Consider the following 18,193-nt stretch of genomic DNA (forward strand, 5'->3'; position numbering starts at 1 on the left):
TTAAAGACAGTTTGTGCCCAGTCTAATAAAGGATCATTCTGGTGTTGTGTCTGGTCTCTAGCTTACCTGCCGCCACTGTAAAATAAACATAAAATTGCAGAGCTGTGACTCACCTTCAGATCTATAATTACCTCAGGCTGAGGACTTTCGGGGTGACTTTTAACTCAGTGTTTTTTCCCACATCCGCTTAACTTTATTATAGTGCCTTCTAATTAATATCCGTGATGTGATGTTCCCTTAATGGAAATGGCCATTTCATCATCTATTTGATGTCTGGATTTCTGCCATCTCCCTTCTTAGGAGACTCTAAACCGTGCACTGCAATATATCTGCCCGATCAATTCCATTCCTTCAATGATGCATCCAGGCTCAGTGAGCTAATGGCTGTGACTGTGCTGCCTGAATCTGTAGAATAGTCTCAGAAATTGGAAATAAATTAAATTTATCATCAGTGTGGGACATCTGGTTGGTATCAGACTTTTAAATGAATATGAAACAGGTCATGCAAACAAGCAAATACTTTTATCCAGACGGTGTTATCCCTCTATTTGCTGTGATCCTCCCTGGAGCAGCCATGAATTGAAACCTTTCAGTAAGTATGGATAATAGAGCAAAAGAATTAAAACTTAAGTCTTCTTTTTTTTTTTTTTTTTTTTTTTTTTCCTTTTTTCCTTCTCTTATGTGTTCCTCTACACCATCCAGCTAATACCTTCAATACCAAAGGGGGCTAAGTGGCTCTAGGGGTTGTTTTGTTGTTTCTGTTTGGCGAGCACATAAAGCAGATGCCTAGACATGAAACTTATGAGCAGAGTATTAGTCTATTTAACAGAAAACCCGCCCTGTGGTGAATCAGTTCATCCCAGACATCACAAGTTCTTACATCTTTTCTGAGTGCCAACAGAACTGATAGAAATGACTACAAGTTGACACCATTGCTTATGGTACTGGCACCATCTTCTTACAGAATTACAATACTAAACAGCTCATTTCTAAATGACACCAGCTCATTGAGAAAGATCCAAATTCAGTTGGAGTTTTCCAAAAACATTTGGAAATCAAACTTATATTTTTGGGTTTATCTTTTCTAAACTTTTATTAATAATGGGAATTAAAGGCGAGTGTTTTATTTACTGTATAATCATCACTGTATGTGTGATGCTAATAAAATTTGAGTAGATGGCTTTCATATTTTACAAGGGCACAACCCATTGGTAAGTAGAATTTTTAAATTTCCAAGTATCTTTCCCATGACCATTACAAACTTTCATTCCTTGTAAGAGAAAGAGTGTTTCTTACTACTAAATCTAAAAACTCATAAAGCTGTCATAAACTCTTGATAAGATTTTAATGGGTTCCTTCTAGTATTTTCCTTAAATGAAGGTCTGTCTCTGACGGTGAAGTCTTACAGGCCGTCCCTAGAGTGAACAAAAGTTAAAGGCATCCATTTTTCAAAGCAGACTGTCAACATAATTTGAAAGGTGTCTACTTAGAAAACCCAAGATTTAATTTGTTTAGAGCAAAAGCATTTGTATGTATGTTTTGATTTCCCATATCCAAAGGAAATGAATCTCAGGAAAGAAGACTGAAACCATCTGAACTTGAAATAGAAACATGATAATTGATATTTTATATTTTTCAACCACTTTCTTTTCAAAGAACAGGTGTTTGTTTTCTTAGTTAAGAGATCAGAGTAGGCAGTTTTTTATATAAATAGGAAAAATGAGGCTTATTTACTGCTGTGCAAAAAAACAGAAAAGAGTGAGTGTTCCTGGCTGTCTTGGTTCCCCATCAGGCCAGTAGACAAGTTTGCTTTTATTAACCCCCATATCAGTAGAGTCATATATCTTTGGTTTTTCTACCCCCTTACAAAATTAAGTTTAATGACACTGATACTGACTGCTCTATGGTTTTGAGAAGGACCTTTAACTTGTCATGTTTGGTTTTCCAAGCAAATTAAGAATTATTATTATTTTATTTTTATTTTTTATTTTTTTTGTGACCGGTAAGGGGATCGCAACCCTTGGCTTGGTGTTGCCTGCACCGCACTCAGCCAGTGAGCGCACCGGCCATCCCTATATAGGATCTGAACGTGCGGTGGGAGCGCCACTGCGCTCCCAGCGCCGCACTTTCCTGAGTGAGCCACGGGGTCGGCCCTCAAGATAAGAATTATTAACAACCCTGAATTTCAGGTGATGAAGTAAAGTCCAGTGAAATTTGGTTATCTAAGGCCACTTGGCTGGTAAAAATTTACTTTGGGTTTCTCATGTCTCCTAAACTCCATGTAGTGCTCTTTTTACCATGCTGTGCTGTCTTTGTAGATGTGGATTTTTTTATGTTTCAATTGTGTAGTACCTTCAGATTAAGTATTTCTGGACTTGTTATTTTAATCTCTGTTAATATAGTACTCTTTCTGCTCTTTCTGTTTTGCTCATTAATTATTATGTTTATTCAGCAAGTACTTACCCAACTGCTTTTATATTCTTGCATTGCAAGATACTAACGTAGACACAGACATTAATAGTTTATTATCCATGCCCTTGAGGAGCTGACAGTCTAGTGAAGAAGTCACATTACAGTTTTAAAACAACTTCATTAAGGTGTAATTGACATACAGTAAGCTATATTTATTAAAAATGTATGATTAGATAAGTTTTGACATGTGACTATACCTGTGAAATCATCTTTTGCCCATGTTTTAATTGGGTTGTTTGTTTTTTACTGTTGAGTTGTGAAAGTACTTTATATATTTTGGATATAATTTCTTTATTAGATATATGTGGCATGTTTTTTCATTCTCTTAAGTGACTTTTGAAGAGAAGTTTTTAAGTTTGAAGTCCAGTTTATTTGTTACTTTTGTTCTGTTTTGATTACTGTAGCTATATAATAATTCTTGAAATCAGACATTGGAAGCCCTCCAGTTTTGTTCTTTTTCAGAGTTGTTTTGATGAATTTTAGAATCAGTTTTTCAGTGTCTATAAAAAAAACTTGCTGGAATTTTAATTGAGACTGCTTTGACTCTATAGATCAATTTGGGGAGGATTGACATTGTAACAATATTTAGTCTTTAACACATGAAGATATACCTGTCTATTCAGGTCATCTTTAATTTTTCTCAGTAATATTTTATAGTTTTCATTGTATACGTCTTGCACATTTTTGTCAGATTTATCACTAAGTATTTAATACTTTCTGTTGCTACTGTAAATGTTTTTGTTTTTTTATTTCAGTTTCCATGTGTTTGTTGCTACTATGTGGAAATACAATTGATTTTCAGATTGCAATTTAATGCTTTAAGTGCTGTACTGATGTGCAGAGTACCATGGCAGCACAGAGGAGGAACAGCCACCTCTACTTATGGTGTCAAGGAAGGTTTCACAGAAGAAACACATGAATTTTATAATTCTTATCTTGATTTGTAGCATGAGTATCTTGCCGAAAATTCTAGGTGAATTTATAAGAATTAAAATATAAATTATTTTTAAGAAGCAGTCTGCTAAATAATAGACTAGAAATTCTATTATTGAATCTAAATCTTTTAACTTTTTATTGTAAAAACATGTAATCATATACAAAAATGTATTTTGATACTTTATGGCTTTATATTGTATATGTATTTTTATATGTGTATATGTATTATGTATATCTATGTATATGTACGAAATTTCAGACACAGGAAAGTTTCAAGAAGAACAGATGGATTTCTGTACACCCTTTATTCACGTTCACCAGCTTATGCTTTTGCCTCATTTGATTCATCATTCTTTCTCTATTTTCTTTTCCTGAACCTTTTAAGAGTATATTGGAGACATTATGCCCTTTTACCCCTAAATATTGTTTTGCCCACTAAATATTTTTTTTATATTTCCTTAGAATTTGGACATTCTCTTAGATCAGACCAGCGCAGTTATCAAAATCAGTAAATTTAATGTTGATACAGTACTATTAACTAATCCCTAGTCTATATTCTAATTTTGTCAATTATTCCAGTTATGTCCTTTGTAGCCTTTGTTTCCCCCAGTCTTCAGCCAATCCAGGCTCATGCCTTGCATTTAGTTGTCATGTGTTCTTTAAACTGGAACAGTTTCTCAGCCTTTCCTTGTGTTTGCTCACCTTGATATTTCTAAAGTGTATAAGCCAATTATTTTGTAAAATGTCCCTCATTTTGGGTTTGCCCAATGTTTCTTCTTAATTAGATTCAGGTTATACATTTTGGTAGGAATCCCACTGAAGTGATATTGTATCCTGTCTTTTGAGAGTGATAATGGTTTGTCCCAATATTTGTGGTGTAAGTGGAATGACTTGGTTAAGGTGGGGTCTGCCAGGTTATTCTTTTTCACCTTGTAACATATAATTATAGACTACATACTTTGAAACTGTGAATATCCTATCCTCATCAAACTTTTACCTCTTAATTTTAGCAGCCATTGATAATTTTAATTTCCATCATTCTTTCTACATTTAGTAGTTGGCATTCTACTGAAGAAGGATTTTCCCTTCTTCCTCATTTAAGTATATTTATTTATTAATATTTGTATGGGCATGTGGATTCTTATTTTATTCAATGGATTGTAGTCCATTGCTGTCATCTTTTTGGAGCCAACTTGCCCCAGATTTGATTAAGTTAGCTGTTATGTCCCTTTGACATGGACCCATCATTCTTTAAAGCACTTCCTTCTTTGAGCACTTCATTCTTTTTCAGCACAAAAAGACATTCTAGGCTCATCTTTTGTATTCTCTGCCCTAGCTCTACAATCAACCTTTCTCTAAGGAGTCCTGGGTTTTAGTTAGTTTTTAGAAATCAAGACTTGAACTAGGACATACATGTCATACACACTTACGTACACACAATTGTGAATTCATACTGATACCTCCCATTCTTATCCAGCGTCACAGCCAACAGTGAAAAACGTGGCTCCCAGTATCTTCAATTTAACGTGGCTCCCAGTATCTTCAATTTATTTTCTCCCCTGTAAAATCTCTCTACTCTAGGCCTCAATGTCTCCCTCTTTTTTGCTTCAATTCACTCTTTTCAGTCGTGTAGGCCTGGTTTCCAAACCTGCAGTTGTGCCCTACCTGGCCTCAGATGTCCAGGCCTCAGGCAGCTGGGCCAGTTCAGGTAATGCTGCATGGTCTGGGCTGCAGGGCTGCGGGGCTGGGGGAGGGTTGCAGCAGCAGGCTGCAGATCCACCATGCTGTGGATGTGTCTGGACGAAAGTATCCACACTTTGGGATACTTTCCCTTTTAAATCTGGTTTGAAACATGCAGCTTCCATCTCTAGCCCAAGGGAAGACCAAAACAGAGGGATGTGAAAACATTTATCTTTGTTTTGGCGGTAATTGATCAAGTTGTGCAGCTGATCGATGCACATTTAGATAAAAGTGTTTATAGGGAGTTGATTGTTAACAAAAACCAGATTTACAATGGCCTGTGAGGTGTAGTTTCTAAAAGACACTTTACATTTGATGTTTTTCTTAATCAGGAAAGTTTGTAGTCACTTAAATGTCCAGTTTTGTATACTTTCTTTTTTTTTTTTTTTTTTGTCCTTTTCTTTCTTTTTTTTTTGTGACTGGTAAGGGGATCATCGCAACCCTTGGCGTGGTGTCGCCCGCACTACGCTCAGCCAGTGAGCGCACTGGCCATCCCTATATAGGATCCGAACCTGCGGCGGGAGCGCCGCTGCACTCCCAGTGCCGCCGCACTCTCCCGAGTGCGCCACAGGGTCGGCCCCTGTATACTTTCACATATGTTCACTGTTTCTCAGTATTACCACTTGAGTGCTTCTCTGTACAGGGGGGTTGGTTGTGCTGTACACGGGGATGTCTAATTGCAACAATAAAGCCCTTCTTTAAAGTGAAAAAAATGTATTTTCCCATTTGCTTAAGCCTAGCATATACAAAAGGTAGTTTCAGAATTGCTAAACCGTGCCACTTCAAAAAGCAAACCTGTTAGGTGGAGTTCAATATGTGTTTACAGTTTTCTTCTTTTTTTCTTGAAGTAAAATTTACACACACCGAAGTACACAGTGTTAAGTGTATAATGTGGTGAGTTTTGGCAAATAGATATGCTCTTGTTTCCCACACCCCTGTCAAGACATAGAGCATGTTTATCACCTCAGAAAATTCTCTTGAGCCCTTTTCTTTTCATCCCCACCCCAGCCCCAGAAACAACCACAATTTTTATTTTTTCATTATAAATTAGTTTTGTCTTTTTTAGAATTTCATGAAAGTAAATTTATATAGTATATACTCTTGTGTGTCTTGCTTCTTTTGCTCAGCATAATGTGAGGTTCAGCTGTGTTTTTGAGAGTATCAGTGGTTCTATCCTTTTTATTACTAAGTAGTAGTCTTTTGTATGATCATGCCACATGTTTTGCTGATTTCCTATTGATAGACATTTGGATTGTTTCTACTTTTAGGCTTGTGATGGTCTTTTGGATAAGCTACAATCCCCAGTTATTCAAACACTAATCCAGGTGTTGTTAGGAAGGTGTTTTGTAGATGTGATTAAAGTCTGCAATCAGTTATCATTGAATAAAGGAGATTATGTATAATAATCTGGGTGGGCCTGATTCAGTTAGTTGAAAGGCCTTAAGAGCAGAGCTGAGGCTTCCCTGAAGAAGAAGAAATTTATCCCATGGACAGCAGATTTACTCCTGCCTGAGAGTTCCAGCCTGCCCTTTAAACCTGCCCAATCAGCTCCACAACTGTTCAAGCCAATTCCTTGCAGTAAATCTCTCCGTATATATCTCCTACTAGTTCTATTTTTCTGGTTGAATACTGACTGATATAAAGCTATTATGGATAAACCTGCCTATGAACATTCTTCTATGCAGTTTTTGTGGACATACATTTTCAATTTCTGTTTGGTAAATATGTAGGAGTGGAATTTCTAGATCAAAGGGTGGATATATGTTTAATTTTGTAAGAAATTGCAAGTCCGTTTTCCAAAATTGTATCATTTTACATTATACCAGTAATATATGAGATTTCCATTTATTTCACATCCGTGCCAACATTTAATGTTGTCAGTCTTTTTGATTTTAGCCATTCTTTTATGTATATAGCAGTATCTCATATGGTTTTAATTTGCACTTCTACGATGACTTAATAATGTTGAGTAGTATTTCATGTGTTTGTTAGCCAACTGTATATCTCCCTGTGTGGAGTTTATGTTCAAGTCTTCTGCCCCTTTTTCTAAACTGGGTTCTTTGTGTTTTCATTATTGACTTGTGGGAGTTCTTCAGATGTTCTGAATTTAAGTCCTGTGTCAGATATTTGTTTTGTGAATATTTTTCCTCTTTTGCCTAAGCATTTTCCTAAAGGTGTTTCAATGATCAGAAGTACTTAATTTTGATCCAATCTAGTTTTTTTGTCTTGTTAATTTTATGGTCCCTGCTTTCTTTATCTTATCTAAGAAATTTTTACCTACCCCCTATGTCATAAAACTGTTCTCCTATGTTTTCTTCTAGAAGTCTTATAATTTTGGGTTTTATGGTTATGTCTGTGATCCATCTCAAAATAATTTTTATTCATAGTGTGAGGTTGCAGTTGAGGTTTATGGGTTTTCTTTTCTAGGAATATTCACTTGTTCCAGCAATATTTGTTGGAAAGACTATCCTTTCTCTGACCGATTGTTTTAGCACCTTTGTTGGAAATTGATTGATCTTACAGGTGTGGATTTGCTTATGGATTCTATTTAGTTCCAATGATCTATTTGTCTTTTCTTAGGCCAAGACCAAGTAAGTGTTGAACTCAGGTAGTTGAGTTCTCCAATTTTCTTCTTTTTTCATTTTTTTTATGGTCTGTTCTAGGTTCTTTGCATTTCTATGTAGATTTTAAAATCACCTTCTCAGTTACTACTTTTAAAAAGTGTGCTGGGATTATCATTAAGATTGAGGTGAATCTGTAGATCAAAAATTAACATTGTAACAGTATTGAGTCTTCTATCCCAAGAGTGTAGTATATCTCTCTATTTATTTAGGTCTTCTTTACTTTTTCTCAGTGGTGTCTTCTATGTTAGTTGTTACATTTACTTCTAGGTATTTTATGTTTTTTGACATTATAGTTAATGGACTTTTAAAAAGTTTTATTTTCCTATTGTTTGCTGGTAATGTACAGACCTACCTTAGATCTTAATAAGTTAACTTATGAGGTTTTTTTAATTTCCTCTTCCTCTCTTTCTCTTTCTCTCACTCTTTCTATTGTTTCTTTGATTCCTCACGATTTTCTATGTAAATAATCATGACATCTACAAATAGGGACAGTTTTTCTTTTTTTCTTTTACACTCATTTTGCCTTTTATTTCTTTTCTTGCCTTATTGCACTGGCTGAGGGGACATTCAGTATAGTGTTGGATAGAAGTGATGAGAACGGTAATCCTTACTTTGTTGCTGATCTTAGATGGAATATTTTCACCATTGAGTATGAAGTTAATCCTAACAGATTACTTGTTTCAGGTACTGAACAGTACAGTGAATACACAGGCTATGCTGAGACATATCGTTGGGCCCGGAGCCATGAAGATGGGAGTGAAAGGTGAGTCTGTTCCTGACTTAAGTGTGACATGGCTAAGAGTGAACGAATGTGGGCTTGACCCTGGTACACTCTGTCTCTCTTCTATTCTTATTTCAGCAGTCGAGTTTTCTCTTGATTATAAACTTGCATATATCACTATGCCAAGCAACTGACATATTCAGGTTCATTGGCAGTTAAAACAGTGTTACCGTCTTCATATACCAAAGGGAAGAATAGAGAAGATAACCTGAGTCCAAAATCAAAGACAAGAATGGCAAAATTCTCTACAGTTTTTTACCTCCAAACTGCCAATTGGAAGCAATGGCGGTTAATTTCTAAATCCAAACTTATTTAGATTAGGTTCTAATTAGAGTTTAAAGCCTTTGACCAGCTTATTTAGTTATTCTTAATTTTCCTGTGAGATTAGATAGATGGGAAAAACCTACGTTGGGACAGTTTGCCTGATGCTGCAAACTAGTGGACAGAAGACTCTGCAGTGAACTTTGCTACTGCTGTCTACAGTTTCCTCTGGAAATATATTTTTAAATTTTGACATCCTTGCTTCCTCACTAAATTGTGTAGTTTACCAAAGGTAAATTTTTGCAGAAATGCTGCCCAAAAGCTTGTGGGGTTTTTTGTTTGTTTTGTTTTTTGTTTTTTAATGTGAAGTCCATTGTGGCAGACAGAATCAGCTATTGCCCACGTAACCATATCTGCCACAGATGTATTCTTTGCAGTGTCTCAAGTCCAGCCTCTGGTTTCTTTCCCGTTGTTTTGTTTAAACTATGTGGTTGCAACAATTATCTATGTAGCTATTTATTGCTAATTACTGTTTACAGACTAACATGAAGGTTTCTGATGTTATTAAAGTTGCCTGGTGTAGTGGATTGAATTGTGTCCCCTCAGAACTCATTGGAGCTTGAGCTGTGTTCCCCAAGTTTTATGTATTAGAAACTTAGCCCCCATTGTGACTGTTAAGAGAGTGTGAAATCCTATTATGGTAATTGAAAGGTAGGGCCTTGAAGAGGTGATTGGATTGTAGGATTGTGCAGTAGTGAATGGATTAAAAATGGTAGTCAAGGGTGTGGTTCTGCGGGCTTTAAGAGAAGAGCAGAGTCTGTCTTTGTCTCTCTGCTTCCACCATCTTGCAATGTGAGACCCCTGGGTCACTGTCGCCACCCCCAAATGGACTTTGGACTTCTCAGCCTCAGAAACTGTAAGCAATAAATGTTGTTTTCTTTATAAATCACCCAGTTCCATGTATTCTGTTATAAGCAACTTAAACAGACTAATACACTTGGCATAGCAATATATGCAAGTTTATAAAGAGATGAAATATTTAGAATTCTAGACATTTCCAAAATTGTCATCTCAGCTAGTCCTTCCTGTTTCCATAGGCTACATGTTATTGTCAGCTTTGATGTCTTTGTTTTTTTAAAAATAGTTTCTTGCAGTTGGCAATTGAGCACAGTAGGTAGAATGTTGTACTGAGTTATTCTACATTTTTCATAACACTTGACTTCTTGGGGTTATTTCCTGGACAATATATGGTGATGTTACAACCCCAGTGATTTAGAGCAGATCTCTCAAAGCAAAAGAGGAATGGGCTCATATCATGGTACAAGTGCCATATCTTTAGTATTAGAGGAAAACAAAGAACTGAGTTTCTCTTGTTTGCCCTCAAATCCTATAACCTCTACAACTCACTATAAATGATGTACCTGTTTACAATACATCATATTGTGTTGTCTTTTGATAAGTTTTCATTTTATTGTTTAATGTCTGACAGTGTACAATGTGTATGCCTCTGAATCTAAAAATAAAATAGTGCTCTGCCCTCCTGTTTTGCTGAGACCCGCAGATATTGGTTTGTTTATTTGTTTTTAATATTTTAACACTGCCTAACACTCTTGGCATCCTGACCCCTGCCAGGGTTCTATTTGAGTGACTCTTTGTTCTTTGTCGTTCTCTCCTTTCTGTCCATCCCAGGGATGACTGGCAGCGGCGCTGCACTGAGATCGTTGCCATTGACGCACTTCACTTCAGACGCTACCTCGATCAGTTCGTGCCTGAGAAAATGAGACGGGAGCTTAACAAGGCCAGTAACCTTATTTTTTAGTTCATCTGGCAGCTGTCATCTATTTACTGCCATTTTATTAATGCCAAAATTAATGCTTTCTGGTAATTCTTGCAGTGTCAATACGTCTGCTCACAGCTCTCCTGATTTAATGGCTCTGTCAGCTTGTACAAGATGTACTTTCCATTTCATAATTGTTTGATTACTGGCCGAGGTTGCCAGATAGACCACTGCTTGATATTAAACCCACACATGCATTTATCTCATCAAGTACCTTTAGCTGCTTTGAAATATTATTGTAAAACCATGTAGAAATGAATGAGCTCTGAAAATTTTTTTTCAGACCTGCCCAGTAAATTTCCTCTAAAAGATCAGGATTAAAACAGGGAAAATAAAAAACAGTCAAGTTAATTAACGATTCATTTGTTAATTGTTTATTGATTTGGTAATTTGACATATTGTGATGGAATTTGACATATTGTGATGGAATCTGTGATCTTCTGTGATGCTTAGTGACTATAATCATTTTCTTCTTTTTTATTGTATTACAGAAATATTAAAATGAGATATACCTATGGCTAGTTCAAATTTTCAGTACTGTTAACCATAAGTAAGCTTTATTATTCAATAAAGTGCTGATTCTGTTCTCTAGATTTTGGGCCTTACCAAAGCAGCCAAGATTTTCTTTAGTTCCTTAAATTATTCTTACAGCCAAGAAGACTGACCCAATTCTGAAAACCATTGTTTAACTCTCATGAGTGAGATTTGATTATAATATTTATTAAGATAATGAGGTTTGTAGTTTTTCATAGCTACATATGTGCCAGTCAGTCCCTATACAAAGACTTCTGATAATGAGGATGTAAATAACCAAATAATCCAGAAAGGCTTTTGCTACACTTATAACTTAGTACATATTTTGAATATAATTAGATATATCTTATACCCTGATCTATTTGAGAATCTAATTTATTGTTGAACATGTTTTCTTATATGTAATTTATTATATTAATTTAATGTTTAGAGTTCTCTAATCTCATAAAAAGTTTGCAGAATAATGCACTATTTTCAGGAGTTGAACTTGGATAATAGAGATCTTTTTTTTTTTAAATAGTGTCTCAGAAAAGCTATTCAGTTGGTGTATCAACAGTTCTAAATCTCTCTTATCTCACTCTGAAATCAGAGATTTGCCTGTACTGAAGAGTATTTTTTTTACTCGTAGTTGGGTACATTTTAAATGTAAGCCTGCTTTTACCATTCCAAACTTTTGTCTTAAAGCAGTTGTCTCAAAGCCCATGATGTTTTTATGATACAGCATATCAAGTAGAAGAAGATTTATCTTTAGATTTTTCCTCAGGTGTTACTTAAACATGTATATGTGAGTTCATCACATGGTGATTGATACTAGAAGGCATTTTTATAAACAGTAGGTAGTTTGGAGAGAAATATGTGAAAAGGAAAGTAAAACTAAAAATGTGTGTAACATAGTTATACATTAATACAAATTGAAAGGTTCCCTTTATTATGGATAAAGTCTACACTCCCACATATACCTTCCTATGGAAGCTAGCTCATTCACTTTTAGAAATTATCCTCAATTACAATCTTTTTAAAAGGTAACCTTTGGGTATAAATAAGTCTTTTTTAAAATTCCCCATGGCCAATTGTTATTCTCTACATTTACTTGTATGTTATTTGGTTTACTTGTCCTCAAAAACACTAGAAATTTTAAAGATATGAAGCTTTGGTATATGAGAATAGGTAAGTTAGTTGGAAGTATTGACAATGTTGAAAAACATTTATTTGTAGGATGTATTCTTTATGAGACACACTTTATACAAAAATAATGATTCTTTAACCTGGCAACAGAAGGAGGCATTTTATTTTATTCAGGACAGTCAGTGCCTGGCACACTGCCTTGGAGAGTATCTCAAAAATAATTTGTTAAATGACTTGGTAGATTATTAATTAAATAACTTCTTAGACAATGTCAATACAATTTTTTGAGATAAACATTTTAGAAATTATATAAGTGCATTATCTCAAATCACTCAAAATGTTAAATTGTTAGATATTTCCTAAATATTCTTCAAGTACTATTTAAAGTCTAGCAAGTCCAATGTCAAATCAAGTGTGGAATAAAAGCCATGTGAATCAGATGGGTTGATTTTTGATGTATAGTCGTGCAATTTTGTATTTGTTTTCAACCTGCTATTATTTATGTCAATATGCAGTTAAGTCTGATTTATAACTCATTAAAGATTCTTTTCAGTTAAGTGCAGGAAGAATTTTTAAAAATTATACAGGTAACAATGGTAAGAGTAATCGCTGCCACTAAATGATTGCTTTCTATGTGCTAGGCACTCTACTTAGCACTTTAAATGCACTGTCTGATTTAAACCTAACCACCCACGGAGGCATAGGCACTGAAGAGAATGACTAACTTGCCTCAGGTCACACAGCTGGGCAGTGACCAAGCCAGAGCTTAAATCTAGGGTCCTCTGATTTCAGATCACTTTTTAAAAATGCAAATTCTCCCACATAGAGATTACTGTGACTGGATCTGACATTCTAGACTTTTTTATGTGGTTCAATCTTAAATTATTGAGAATTTTCCATGCCTTTGGTTAACACATGATCCCTACTAGCATATGCCTGGGTCATCTCTTCTCTTTCAATCATAAACTTCTACTGTGAGCAAGATACTCATTGGGTGCTTTTCTCAGTATCCCTTTCTGTTTGTTATACTTTTTCAAGGAAATTTGAGGGATTTCCTCCTGGCTATTTATTAAATTCCCATGAGACAAGGAAATAGCACAGGTGTAATATAGCCTATCAGTACATGAGCTAACTTTGAGAAAGCACCTAGTTCAGGGTCTAGCATATGGGAAGGCATTTGATAAATGTGTGTTGTTTCATTCACTGCTATATTCCAAAAAATTTGTTCTTTTAACAAAGAATTCTTTTTTTCATTCTTTTACTGAAAATGGAAAAAGCAGCAGGTGATTTTGGTAAATGTCATTGACAACTTATTTAGAAAAACAATCCAAATAACTTTGGGCCCTCTAAATTAAAGGCCCTCTAATATCCCTTATTGGTTACATTTACCTATTAAAATAGATTTATGAGTTTAGTACAACCAACAGGAATTTCACATAAATTGACAGCACAACTTGGAGAGAATATTTAATTTAGTGCTGTACATCTTATTATGTTTTGTAAACTTAGGTTTAAAGCACAAGTCTGTATTAAATCATTTTAGAGATGTTTGCACAATTCTACTTTTTATTTTGCATGCTAGAGAGAAAGTAGAGAGGAATAGAAAAACTCCATTTTTCTAAATGAAACAACAAAGCATAAGACCAGTTTTTACTGTGAATTCAGCGTGGATCTCTGAGCTCTGGGAGCTTGTTTGCTACTTTTAGGCATTATTCAACAGATAATAATTGGAAGGTCAGTCCCACAAAGTGCTTTATCACCTCTGTAAAAGGTCTGCTTCATTCTGGATCCAACTGTCCTGTTGGACCCACATCGTGACCTGCAAGTAGAGTTGGTATTTAGAAGGAAAAGAAATCAGTCTCCTTTTATCTAACTGATACTGTGAAGCAGTGTTTAATCCTGTGAGAGATCAGCTGACTGACATTCTAGAGGAGAAATATCTTTGAGGTTGGAAAGATTTATGATTCCATCTTGTAAAAGTGGCAAATAGCTCTGCAAAGGAAGAAAGAAATGACATGTGAAAAGTTGTATTTAGCCACATTGGACTTGTTTAGGTAAGATTAAGTAATGAATATATTTTGTGGAGCCTTTTGGATCAGAATATGAACAAGTAGAGGGACAGTCCCAGCAGGGAATTGCCACTGTTTATTTATTTATTTTTTATTGATCTGTTTATTGATTTTTTGTTATCCACCACCAAATTTGGAATGGGATTGTTATTAAACCAAAGCTTGATAACAAAACCAATCAGTACTTGCTGCTAATATTTCCAAGAAGTTTAACATCTGGTTATTTATAATCTCTCTTATGTATCACTTTACTTTTCAGGAATATTAGTTCAAAATGTATCATTTCTAGTGAGAAGTCAGAATAACCATGAGATACTCAATCCAGTCTTTGATTTTACACATGAGAAAACTAAGGCCTGCATACTTATTTCATTTTACATTGCATTTTAAAATAGCAAAAACAATGTATCAATGTTACAATTATTTTAAAGACAAAAGTCATCCATAATCCTACTTTTCAGTTGTTTTCATTTTTGTAGATCTTACCACATGAAATTTAATTTCATATAAATGTGCTCAAAAGTAACCTATAATGTTGTATTTTATCTATTTTATTTAGTCATATATTACAAAATATTTTATACTTTCTAATGATCTAAATAGTAAAATGTTTAATAAAGTTGGTTGGATTGATATACTGTGAGTTAACTACTATCCTATCTTGAACAATTAGGTGGTCCCAAGTTTTTCTCTATTATGTATAAGGTAGGAACAAACATCTTTGTGTGATTGCTATTTCTTTGGAAGATATTTACAAAAATGTTTTTAGTGAGTCTAAAAATAATTTTAAGGCTCTTGATTAATATTATTTTATTCTCTTGTAAAAGATCCTTAAGGGTCTTTTTATATCCTGTTTGTTTTTAATAAAACACAGGGTACTAAAAACCTCAGAAAATCAGTATCAATTACAACTATGTATTAAATTAAGTTAAACAAGTGTGGTTTTATGACTTTACATAAATAAGCAACTGTTAAGTAACAATAATTATTAAATTATTAATCTAGCAAATAGTATTTTACAACGTAATGAAATACATCATTGAAGTATATCTACTTGGACCTGCTCAAATTGATATTGAAGCCAGAGTTCTTACTTAAGTGCGCGTGCATGTTTGTGACAGACCATTCCCCTGTGTACCATCTCTTTCCTGGACCCTGTTATGGGCCTGTGGACTTTCACACCTGTTTTCTTTGGTGTCTTTTCCCCTTTCTTTGCTTCCTTCCTACATCTCTATCTTCACCACTTCCTGGTTGGTCTCTAATTTTTAACTCTAGATACTAATGTTTTCCTCTTGCTTCTCAACACACCCCTTTGCAACTTTCAGGACTCCAGAATTACCTTTCTCTTCCCTCTCATCTTTCCTTCCCATCGAAACTCATTCTAAAATATGGTATTCATTGGTATCTTCTTACTATCCTGAGGTATTAATGCTTCCTCTTTTTCCACCTTTTAAATTGTTTATTAGTAAAAATAAATTGATTTCTCATGGCTGAATATAGAGTCAAGGTATGGCCAGAGTTCAAGCTGGCTTTCTTTTACATCCACCACTCTGATCAGTCTCCTGAAGTCTCCCAACTCTGGCTCTGGGTGAGAAGAAAGAAAAGAACCTATTTGCCAACATGGAGTTCTTGAGAATTCCTAGCACCTTCCCCTATGAAGTGAGAATTTGGCAGCTCTTTTGAGGTCTCTATCATTATATGACCTTTGTTTCCTACCAAAGCACTTGGAAGGGAGAAGACTGGGCCAACCTCTAAAGGGAATTCAAGGCAGCTTATTATTTCTCTCTTATTTCTGACCTTAGATATGCTTAGTTTTAGCAGAATAAAAGAATTTTATATTTAATCAACATAACCACTTATTCTTTATATCTAATTACTATGTAATGATATATCATTTAATTTTTTCTGATTAACTTTTTAAAGTTTTATCTGCTCAAAACACTAAATAGTTTAACTTCAGTTTCACTGTTTGTTTTTGTTATGGCCATTTTTCAAGATAGAGAACTATTCAGGAAAATTGGTTGATACTTTATATTAGATTTTTCTTATAATAATTTAAAATTTTCAAATTCTCCATTGTTAGGCCTTAGCTTCACTAAGCTATTTTGACTCATTGAAGTAAAATTAGCCCAGTTATTTAGAAACAGCAGTGAGGAAGAGATTAAAACCATTCTGATATTATATAAAACAGACACGTGAACTAGAAGGCTAAGAAATCCTCCTCTTTATCCAGGCATGTTAGAACAAATTGACAGGAATGAAAATGGCAAAGTCATGTTTATTCTGACAGAGAGTTTGTTCTCTCTCTTGTTCATATAATGCACAGACTCTTTATCTTTCAAGAACCTACTCAAAAAATGGAGCTTTCTGATATTTTTGACCTGAAAGAGATGTTCAGAAGCTCCATGCATCTGATTATGCAGGTAATTTGTGAGTTCTTGTGTAAGCTGTGTACCACGGCATTGAATAATGTTCTGGCACCAACTTATAATTAATATCTGTCAGGATTTATAGCCTAGGAGGGGGTGGAAGGAATAGCCTTGTTAATCCATCCAGACAGTGTGTAAAATAAATTTTTATACCTTTATGGCAACTTCAGAGAGCAATTTACTACATTTCTATGTGTGGGTTTCATAGAAGCATCTTTCTTCTTCATCTTTGATTTTTCTCTGGAAACATTTGTCAGATTATTCTTTTATTTTTTATTTTTTTATTTTTTATTTTTTTTGACTGGTAAGGGGATTGCAACCCTCAGCACGGTGTGGTCTGCACCACGCTCAGCCAGTGAGCTCACCGGCCATCGGCGCTACCAGCGCCACACTCTCTCGAGTGAGCCACGGGGCCAGCCCTTAATTTTATTTACTCTTACATATAAGCTATATTTTAGGCTTTGTTTGAGAGAACCTGGGGGAGATTCGCTTTGCTGTCACATTAAAACTTTTAACGTAGTCTGATAGTTTCAGGAAGCTAAGAACCTTTCAGATGCAGAAAGACCACCTAAGCTGACAGCAAAGAAATAGAAATCAGGAACTCTGGGACCTTAAACAGTCGGCCTCTTTTATACAAAACGATTAATACTTAGCCAGCATCCTTGTGGTATATTATACTTTTCTCAGGCTACTGGCAAATTTTTCATATTCTAGCTTAAAACAGAGCTGTGAAACTAGAGAATCTTGAAAATATCTCTGATATTTCCATTTCTATTTGTTTGAATTAGAAAAAGAAACTGAGACCTGTGTTGGTTTAAGGGATTTGATTTGCCCAGCATCAAAACAAATATTTGAATCCATCATTTCTTACTCTCTTCCTTGTATAATCCCCGGCTTTTCTCTCTCTCTGTTTTTCCCTCTCTTTGGCCCCTAAGAAAAAAAGAAAGAAAGAACATAAGCTTGTTAATAGGTCCTGATCCTAGCACATCAGTCAGCAATACTGCTAGTGTCTCATCAGTTGTGTGCTTCATATTTCTTTTATCCTGCAGGCTTACTGTGGATTTCTCCGTCCTGGAGTTTCTTCAGAGAATCTTTCTGCAGTGGCCACAGGAAACTGGGGCTGTGGTGCCTTTGGGGGTGATGCTAGATTAAAAGGTAAGTTGTTGTAGAGAAAGGTAATAGCGTTCTGACCAGGGGAAAAAAGTTAGGCCTTCAAGCCAGATTTCTAATGCTCTGTCATAAGAAACCATAAAAATCTAAGAGAACAGGAGAAGAATATTTGACACCATCCTCTTTTTTCTTATGTTTAAAGGAATTCTTATTTTCATTTACTGTTTCTCTATGGCAGTCACATATCTCTTTGGTCTACCAGTATTTGGTTGAAT

General features: G+C 35.0%; 1 protein-coding gene across 4 annotated transcripts in view; it reads left to right on the top strand.

The window, feature by feature from the left end:
• The window catches only part of PARG (poly(ADP-ribose) glycohydrolase), a 120,178-nt gene that overhangs the window by 85,084 nt on the left and 16,901 nt on the right, over positions 1–18,193 (top strand). For all 4 annotated transcript variants that reach the window (XM_063086435.1, XM_063086436.1, XM_063086437.1 and 1 more), the window contains 3 exons: positions 8,457–8,535; positions 10,504–10,612; positions 17,858–17,963. In XM_063086435.1, the coding sequence (XP_062942505.1) occupies positions 8,457–8,535; positions 10,504–10,612; positions 17,858–17,963 (294 nt within the window). The remainder of the gene's footprint in view (positions 1–8,456; positions 8,536–10,503; positions 10,613–17,857; positions 17,964–18,193) is intronic.

Source organism: Cynocephalus volans, chromosome 2 (assembly GCF_027409185.1).
Source record: "Cynocephalus volans isolate mCynVol1 chromosome 2, mCynVol1.pri, whole genome shotgun sequence".
NCBI lineage: Eukaryota > Metazoa > Chordata > Mammalia > Dermoptera > Cynocephalidae > Cynocephalus > Cynocephalus volans.